General features: G+C 31.2%; 1 protein-coding gene across 1 annotated transcript; it reads left to right on the top strand.

The window, feature by feature from the left end:
- The first annotated feature begins 5,026 nt into the window (after nucleotides 1-5,026).
- LOC120067798 (protein BRANCHLESS TRICHOME) lies at nucleotides 5,027-8,664 on the top strand. Its single transcript, XM_039019388.1, has 2 exons — nucleotides 5,027-5,643; nucleotides 7,965-8,664. Exons 1-2 carry the CDS (start codon nucleotides 5,192-5,194, stop codon nucleotides 8,440-8,442), a joined length of 930 nt encoding a protein of 309 aa, XP_038875316.1. The 5' UTR covers nucleotides 5,027-5,191; the 3' UTR covers nucleotides 8,443-8,664.
- The last annotated feature ends 754 nt before the right edge of the window (nucleotides 8,665-9,418 follow it).

Genomic DNA, 9,418 nt, shown 5'->3' with positions numbered 1-9,418 from the left:
AGAAGTAGCCGAAGTTGAGGAGAGCGTTACTGCCAAGGTTAGGGGGATGAGTAAATTATATTCTAAGAGGCTGGTCATCTCAAAGGAAAGCCAGAGGGCGAATTATGAATTTCCTAAGTATAAAGCATGCTTGAGGACAAACATGATTCTAAGTTTGGGGGTGTGATGACGAACAGAAATGTACGTCATTATAGGTCTTTTATTTAGAATTATAAGGGCAGTTAAGTAGAATATGCGACGATTATACTAAGAATTCATGAGAAATCGAGCTTGCGTAGATCGACATTAAGAATCTCGGCTAACCCACTATTATGCGTTATTTTACGTCCAATTGTTTATTTTTGTAGCTAATGCAGGAATCGATCGCATTCGCAGAAGCCAGGCTATCGCGAAGACGATCGCATGCGGTGATTGCATACATCTATCATATGGGTGTTGCGGCTATCAAGCGAATGCGGTCATCGCAGGGAGATTGTTGCTACAGAGTAATAGCCACAATAGAAGGGTGATCGCAAGGTTGGTGGAATGCAGGCATGAACGCATACATTGGGATTATCAACAAGATAATGTTGACATTTCACCTACCACACCGCGAGTGGCAGAGATTCAGAAAAGGACCATCACGCCGCGAGTGTCAAATTCAGAACAGGTCCATAAATGCTATTGGCGATCAAGCTCTATAAATTGAAGCCTTAGAGCACAATTTCAAAGCGTCCAGGTTTTTGCCTTAAAGGACAGATCCTTAGATCCAGACCAAAGCGTGAGAAGATAGTCTTGAGAGTTCTCCATCCCCTCAACCATTTTGAGTGACGACCGGAGCCTCCGCCGGAGTTAGATCTCGAGAGAGACTATTCCACCGCTCATCCATGGCACCACCGGCAGCCTTGACACCCATCTGATGGAAGCAAGATATTGCTTCCATCTGGCCCTCCATTTCTCTTCTATCTTTGTATAGTATTACATTGTGGCTTAAGAGATTAATACATTTTGTAATCAATGCATTTCTATATTTTCCTTCAATTCCATCTCCATCTTCATTTACTTAGCATCCTTTACTTTCATTGCACTACTAAGTAAGACTGCTAGATTATCGCATAATTAATCATGCGGCATAGACATATGAAGCATGTAGCAAGCCACCAAGAGGTGTGCGTTGCGTGAGTGTTGTGAGAAAATCCTATTTGCTTAGTGTGAAGCTATAGCAATGCTTGTCTGTAAGTGGACGCAATGCTTGTCTATGAGTAGAATCAGCAGCGACCAACTGCCCGGGAGGGTAAGTAGTTGAATGCATTAGGCAAAGTAAGCAATGTTCCTAGGGATAGGAATAATCTTATGTCAACCATGTTTTATGTGATTACCTTGTCTTATGAGCGCATCATTCATCATGTAGGCATACTTGGGAGAGTAGTCTAAAAACCAAATCTAGACTTGAGAGAGCGAATTGGATCGCATAAGCAAGAATGGAGACTTAGGAATAAGCTCTGTTTGCTATTACGCAGCGCATGCACCCTATGGATAGGATATGAAAGTATGCGGTCACATCACATGCGTCCAGAAGTAGGATAAGGTGATATGCGGTCAACTTGTTTATGTGTGAGAGCACGTGAGCAGGAATAGAGACTTAGAAATAAGGCTTCTAGATACTATCGAATATACATCGCATGCGTCTTCGTTAAGTGTGTATAGCATGATTGCATAGCTTGCGTTAGCTAGGGTTACCCTTGCAGTCAAGCTTAGTGTTGCGGTGAAGTCATCTTCGCCATTTTATCTATTTTCTCATTCATTTGACTACGCGTTAACAGTTGTCGTGTCTCTATCTCTCACAGTCATACTTCCACTACTTAATCTGTTAGTTAGGAGTAGGAGTAGTGCATAGCCCATAACCCTCAACATTCTTTTATTCTTCGCCGCAAACACATTACTTCATGACATTTAGTTACAAGTCCCTAAGTTCGACCTCGGATCACCCGAGAAACTTGCGATCTCGTTATACTTGGCAAGAGAACAAGAAAACTTGTGATAGGAACGCATGGTTATTGCATACGAGATTAACGCATACTTTCCATTTCAATTCATGACCACCGATGCACGAGAACATACGCATAATCTAAGACATGCATCATATATGCTTTCAAATTTTTATCATCATAGATTCCATACTATCTATAATTTAATGTAATTTAGAAATATTAGAGATGTTCAAATGATCCGACAATTTGAACAATCTGGATTACCCAACCCAAAATGTAAGGTTTGGATAGGGTTAGTTTTGTTCTTGGATTAGATTGGGTTAAACTTTTTCTATTTTTATTGGGTTGGGTTGGGTCGCGAGTTGGCTTAAAAGAATTTGGGTTGGTACAACCTAACCCGAATTTTGTTATATATATATATATATATATATGTTTAAAGTTTGATTAATTTGTAAACTTTTTACGTTTTTCATTCAAAATTGTTATGGTATTTATCTTTGTTTAAAGTTTGTAATAAATATCATAGATATTTGATATTTAACATTTAATTTTTACGAGATTTTAGTTATTAGTCATGTGTTGTAGATAAATTTCATATTTTTAATTAAAAAATTATAACCCAACAATCCAACCCGAATTTTAAGAGTTGGATTGGGTTGAAGACTTTATTTGGATCCTTTGGGTTACCAACCCAACCAACTCGAATTTTCGGGTTGGTCTAAAAAACACTCCCAACCCAACCCAACTCATATACACTCAGAAATATGATATAAGCTCTAATAATTAATTAGAAAAATATAATCTCAAAATAAAAAAAATAAAATATATAGATATTTATTTCAAATTCACCAGGAAAAAAAAGAAAAAAGAAAAAGAAATGAAGCCATAGGCATATAGGGTATATGAATGGTAAAACTGGAAAATACATATTTATGGTGACACTCCTAATATCCTGGTAGACATTTTTCAGTAATTTTTAAAAATTGAAATCTTTCAAAACTTGCCTGTTGTCTCCAATTTTTTTGTTTTTTCTTGAAAAACCACACAACCAACGAGATTCTTAATAAAATCAAGCTCAATTGACATAGTGTTCATATTATTAATCTCAGGATATGAGGTTCGATTTCCCTACCTCACACTTTAATTACAATATCTTTGTAAAAAAAATGATCTATTAAAGAGCAGGGATTGTAACGGTAGATATTTTCCAAGCAAAAAAAAAATCAAATTAGACACCTATCAAAATCACCTCTCCATTTATTGACATATTCTACCATTTCTCATTTTTCTAATGTTTTATAGGAAGGGGCAAATAACCTAAGTTACATAGTTGATAAGATATGGGTTTTAAAAGTTTTGGCTTTTGGGCCCAAAATGGGCTTTGTTTTTTTAGATGTTTTTCAGCATATTTGTGGCTACATCTCTTCATCTGATAAAAATAATTTTTTGCCAATTTTTTTACCTATAAAAACCTTTTTAAGTTCGTCATCCAGTCAAATTTAAATGTACCTTTGATTTTGTTTTTTTTTATCATTGCATCTTCTGATTTTATAATTATGCAAAATCTTTAATTCCAATAGTACATAATCCAGCCGAGTTTCAATTATTTCTTTTCCCACATTTTTATTTGATTATGTAATACTTCTTCTTGATCGTAACAACTTTACATTTAATTCAAAAGTTATTTTTCATGTCGTTTCTATTTCTTTAGTACAATAAGAAGTGAGAGATTCAAACTATAGACTATGGGACGCTAATACATACTATATACTAGTTGACCTATATTTACTTTCGTATATGCAATTTCTACTTTATTTTTATTATTTTCAAATTAAGCACATTTTTTCCCATTTTTCAGTTTATAATAGTCTATAGTTTTTTTAGTTTGATTGTAAAAAATTCTGGTATGCACAATGGCAATGACTATGACTTTAATATACAACATATTTTGTATTGTTTGTCTAACAATATATTTTTTTCCCTTCTATACTTTGGAGACATATAAAAGAATCAAATCATTCATGAGTCTTAAAGATCCACGACTAATTATAATTTCAACTATTTCACAATTTTTTTTTGTGAGATTTGGATTTAAAATTATTTTGATAAGCTATCACACGTTGTGGTCGACAATTTTACAAGGATACACCATTGCATATATGAGAGAGACTGCAAAAACACATTTGCCTTGTATTTAGGAGCAATTGAGAGTTAAGTAAAATTTTTAATCCACATTCAAGAGTAATTCCTATGATGTGACGATCTCGTTGAATAATTTTTCCAACAATCCTTTTGCAATTAAGGCAGGCTTTGCTGCATACGATTTGAAAAGATGGGATAAAACAGATATCTTGAAAGTTCAACGACCCAAAAAAAGTACTTTTGTAGCATGAACAACTTTTCATCTTACCATTGTTCATCGATTGCTAAAAATGAAACATTTAAAATTTACTTGAGATTCATGAAATAATAATATTTTCATTTTTAGACTTTTGGTTTTAGTTCATTTTAATCTCTATATTTTTAAAATGTTCATTTTGGTCTTTATACTTTTAAAAAGTAACAATTTAGGTCCTTTTATTTTCATCTTTAAAGATTAAAATTGTCACTTGTTAATGGACCAAAATGAATCAAAGTTGAAAATTTATATGGATCAAGATGAACTTTTTCAAAAATACAAAAGCCAAAACAAACCAAAACTAAAAATAACCAAAGTAGTATTAAATTAATGATACATTATCAAATAACATGTCAAATGCTTAATGAAGAGAGTATATATATAGTACTATATTTTCCTTTTCTTTTATTATTCTAAAACTCATAAATAAAAAATAGGGGTTTCAAAAGTTGTATAATCAAAATAAAATAATGGTGTTTGCAACCCAAATCAAAGCAACTTTAATGATCTGCCTGATGGGGCCAAGATATAATAAATTATTAAGAAATAAATAAATAAATAAAAACCTACCTCCTGCATCCTGTAATTAATAAGGAAGAGGTGCATGTGACATGGTGCCATTATTTCCTTTTTCCAATCCCACATTCTCAAAAGCAAAATTCATGACCCAATGGACCTACCATTACAACCCATTACCTTTTATCTTCACTTTCATCTTCACTTTCTTCTTCACAAGCACAATAAAATAAATAAAATAAAATAAACCATCGAAGAAGAAGAATAAGAAGGAAAAAAAAAAAAAGAGTATAGAAGAGATCAAGATATGGAGAATGAGATGATGATTGATGAAACTTCTCCAAGCTGGAAACTTTATGAAAACCCTTTTTATATTAGCCCTTCTCATCATCATCGTCGTCATCATCGTCAAATTGATCATCATAAATCCTCTCTTAACAACCAACTTCAGTTTTATTGCTTGAAATTTTCTTCTTCTTCTTCTTGTGATCTGTTTCCTACGAAAAGACGAATGGATTCGGAGCTCGATCTCGCTCGAAGTCAGATCGTGGAGCTCAAGACTGAGCTTCGATACGAGCGCAAGGCTCGTAAAAAGCTCGAGTCTTTGGCAAAGAGGCTGGCTAAAGAGCTTGATGAAGAAAGGAAACAAAGGGAAGCCATGGAAGGACTGTGTCAAGAGCTTGCAAGAGAGATTTCTTCTCATGAAGCTCAGATAGATCTGATGAAGAAGGAGATTGAAGATGAGAGGAAGATGCTCAGGTTTGTTTCATTTCACTTTCATCAATTTTTAGGTTTTTTTTTGTTTTATTTTTATATTTAAAAATTTCGATATTGTCCTATGAAACTTTCAAGATTCTAGCGTCTGAATTTGGTTTTAAATAATAAATCTATTTTAGTATCCCAATTTATTTGGCTTTTTTCGTAGCTTTTTTAGTTCAATTAACGTGGAGTTGAGATTGGAGAATAAAACAAATATCTTAAGGAAATTTTTACAAATAAAAAAAATTTCAAATTATTACAAAAATAGTAATAAAAAAAAAATAATGAAGCACTTCTATCAGTGTCTATTATCAATTATAGATTTTTGTTAGTTTCTATTACTAGTATAGATTTCTATCGCTTTTATCCATCTCTATCAAATAAAATTAAAATTTATTATTTTGTAAACATAGTTTTTCATATTTTTTTATTTTTGAAAATTTTCAATATTTTATACGTAGCTTGATTTTTTTTTCCTTCCAAAATTTATAGACATGTGGATTGACAAATAAATAGATGTTAAATGTTGATTTGAGTATATTAGCTGATGGGACCATAGATTAGAGCCAAATTGGTGGTCTAAAACAAATATGGATAGCAGACAAAATAATAAAAATGATTGAAATATCACTGTTTTGGTTTCAACAGCTGAAAATAGATATTTGAAAAGTTAAGAATAAAAAAGAAATTGAAAATCTTGAACTTTGTTCTTTCAAGAATTCAGGGACTTAAGCAAGAGAATGTAGTGGTATCTCTTAACAAAACAATCTTGAAAATTAGTGACAAAAAAGTGATATTTAAACCTAAATTAAATAAAAGGTAATTGCAACTGGTAGCATTTTTAAGAATAATAACTAAATTCATAACATCATTTAAAAAAAATTTCAAATATTGTAAAGTTTATCAGCGATAAACGTCTATCCTTAATAAACTCTTATCAGCGATATGGTCTATCATTGATAGACTCCTACCAACAATATGATCTATCACTCATAGACTCTAACAATATGATCTATCACTCCTAAACTATCTTGCCATATTTGTAATTTTTTTTACATATTGTTATATATGCTAATACTTTGGACCTGATTGTTATATTTGCAACAAACTTATAAAAATAGATTGAACCAACAAATGATTAACAATAATAATTGATGGAAAACTAGCACATTCTAACCAAACTTCTGGTATATTTTAAGACCCTTTGGATTGACCAAAGAAAAAAGTATTTTTTTTAAAAAAATCATTTTTATTTAAATTCTTTCGAAAAAAAAATCTGTTTAAAATACATTTTTAAAGCACTTCATTTTTTTTCTTCAAAATGACTTATTTTCAAAATTAAACACTTGAAAAGCTAAACCAAACACACCCTAAATTTAACAACTTAAACAATAAATAAGTATCAAAGGATACGAAACTAACCAAAAGTTTATTTTATTTTAGTTAAAACACTTTTGGTCCCTAACTTCAATAGAAGTAATAATTTAGTCTCTAAACTATTATTAGTAACAAATTAATCTTATTTTCAAATTTGTAGGATTGAGTCTATGATCTTTAATAAGTAACTATTTAGTTAACATATTTTGAAATTTGTAACAATTTTAGTTCGTATCTTTAAAATTTTCATCAAAATTAAATGTCAATTTCTATTACATACAAACTTTTATTTATTGTTTTTTTTTAAAAAATGATTTATTAATCTACATATATAAAAAAAAATGGGACAGTTGCAAATATAGACATTAGACCCAAGATATTAGCAGATGTGACATAATATAAAAAAATTGTAAATATGACCAAATTTAAATAGATAGACATATTATTTATAGGAGTCTATCAATGATAGACCATATCACTGATAAGGGTTTATCAACAATAGAAGTCTATCGCTAATAGACTTGTCTGTATTGCAATTTTTTTAAAATTATGTTATTCACTTGGTTATTATTCCTAAAAGTACTACCAATTGCAATTATCCAAAAAAATTAATTAAATCTTATAAAAATTTCTCAACATGAACTAATTAAGTTGATACAAGTCATATCGTACACGTGGACTAAATATATAGTTACTATTATTATTATTATTATTTTAAAAAAAAATTAAAGGTCCAAAAGTATACTATACTAAGTTCTAATACTGTGTTAAATTGCTGCATAGTTTTAAACTCAAAATTTCAAATGATTAAATTTCAGATTTGTTTAGATTTTAGAATAACATTTTAAGGAAACAATTGAGGAGATGAATTGAGTTATATGAAGAGAATTTTGAAAAGTGATTCCAAAGTGGTTTAATTTCCTTTAAATAATTTGCTATTAAAGGTTGGCTGAGGTTTTACGAGAAGAGAGAGTTCAAATGAAGCTTGCAGAGGTAAAAATCGTCTTTGAACATATGCTTTCAGAGATTGAATCAGGAACAACCAACAACAACAACACCGCCGTATTTTCCGAGCATACGGTGGCAGAGAACCCGTCGGCAAGTTCCGACAACAATAATACCATTGGCGATGGCGACGGATCTTCACCGAGAGAATCAACGAGATCGGACGCCGCCGAGGGAGAGCAGAGATTAAGCTGCAGCAACATGGCGGCTCCGAGAAGTGTGTCGCCGGAGCTGGAAAATAATAATCCTCATATTGTGAGAGGAATTAAAGGGTTTGTGGAATTCCGGCGAGTGTTTAGAACAAAAGGGTCGAAAAATAGAGATTCAGATGCCAAATTGGAGTGTCAAAAAGCTCAGCTTAGAGTTCTTCTCAAACACAAAGACACTCTCAGATCCAACAACCTTATTATTACCTAATTTATTTCATGTCTTCTCACCTTTTTTTTTCTCTCTCTCTCTCTATTGAAGTAATTTGTTGATTTTTTTTATAATTTTTATTTTTGGGAAAAGTTATATGAACTGGTTAAAATAAGTTTTTTCTTTTACTTTTTTGGGCTTGGGTTTGAATTCTTGTGGAAGACATTTTTTTGTATAGAGAGTTCTTTTTCATTTCTTTATTTGAAAGTGATAGTTGGATTAGATGTAAAGGTGTTCTACGATTGGTTCCATGATAATTATAATTCTATTTTTAGTCTGTTTCATTATAAAGATTTAGGAAGTATTTAGTGCGCTAAGTTGATTATTATAATCAATAAGTCAAAATAGTGTTATTTGAGTTGTAAAACATTTTAGTCTATACCAGGTTCGAAATAGTATTAGTTAACAAGTTATAGTAGTTGTAAATACAAACCATTATATTTGGGAGTGGGCTTTCATCCACTTGAAGTTGGGGCCCAAACACCCCCTTTAAATTTTCAAAATAAATAAAAATAGTAAATTTTAAAGTTTCATTTGGAAAATTAACAAAAATGTTTCAAAATTGTAAAAATAGCCAAACAAATTTATATAATAGAAAATGCTAATTAGTAAATGACAAAACTACTCAGAAAACAACCAAATTAAGTACAAATAAGAATGCAAAGATACACTATTTTAAAAATAACTTGAATACCACCAAAATACTCTACCTTAACATTCTAGAACCATATACACTGTATCTAAACATTCCAGAAGCAAAAAATTAAAAATAAAAAAAATATAGTCCATAATGCTTCTAACTGCTTATAGAACGCCTGTACACGAGGGAAGCCAACGATCATACTGTTGAGATTGATGCCCTAAATCTCGTAGGGTCCTATAGTTTGTAATTGTAATGTAAAAACATTTTATTGATGTACTAAAATATTTGATATTTTATTTCAAAAGTAGTTGCATTAACCACAAACCAATAAAC

Source organism: Benincasa hispida, chromosome 12, assembly GCF_009727055.1.
Source record: "Benincasa hispida cultivar B227 chromosome 12, ASM972705v1, whole genome shotgun sequence".
NCBI lineage: Eukaryota > Viridiplantae > Streptophyta > Magnoliopsida > Cucurbitales > Cucurbitaceae > Benincasa > Benincasa hispida.
The sequence above is the reverse complement of the archived record's forward strand: the minus strand, read 5'-3'. Positions and strand labels throughout refer to the sequence as shown.

Bases quoted from the DNA above. Each gene is read 5' to 3' on its own strand.
- LOC120067798 (XM_039019388.1), top strand. From the start codon at position 5,192: ATGGAGAATGAGATGATGATTGATGAAACTTCTCCAAGCTGGAAACTT. The intron at 5,644-7,964 runs GTTTGTTTCATT...TTGCTATTAAAG, and splicing joins GATGAGAGGAAGATGCTCAG to GTTGGCTGAGGTTTTACGAG.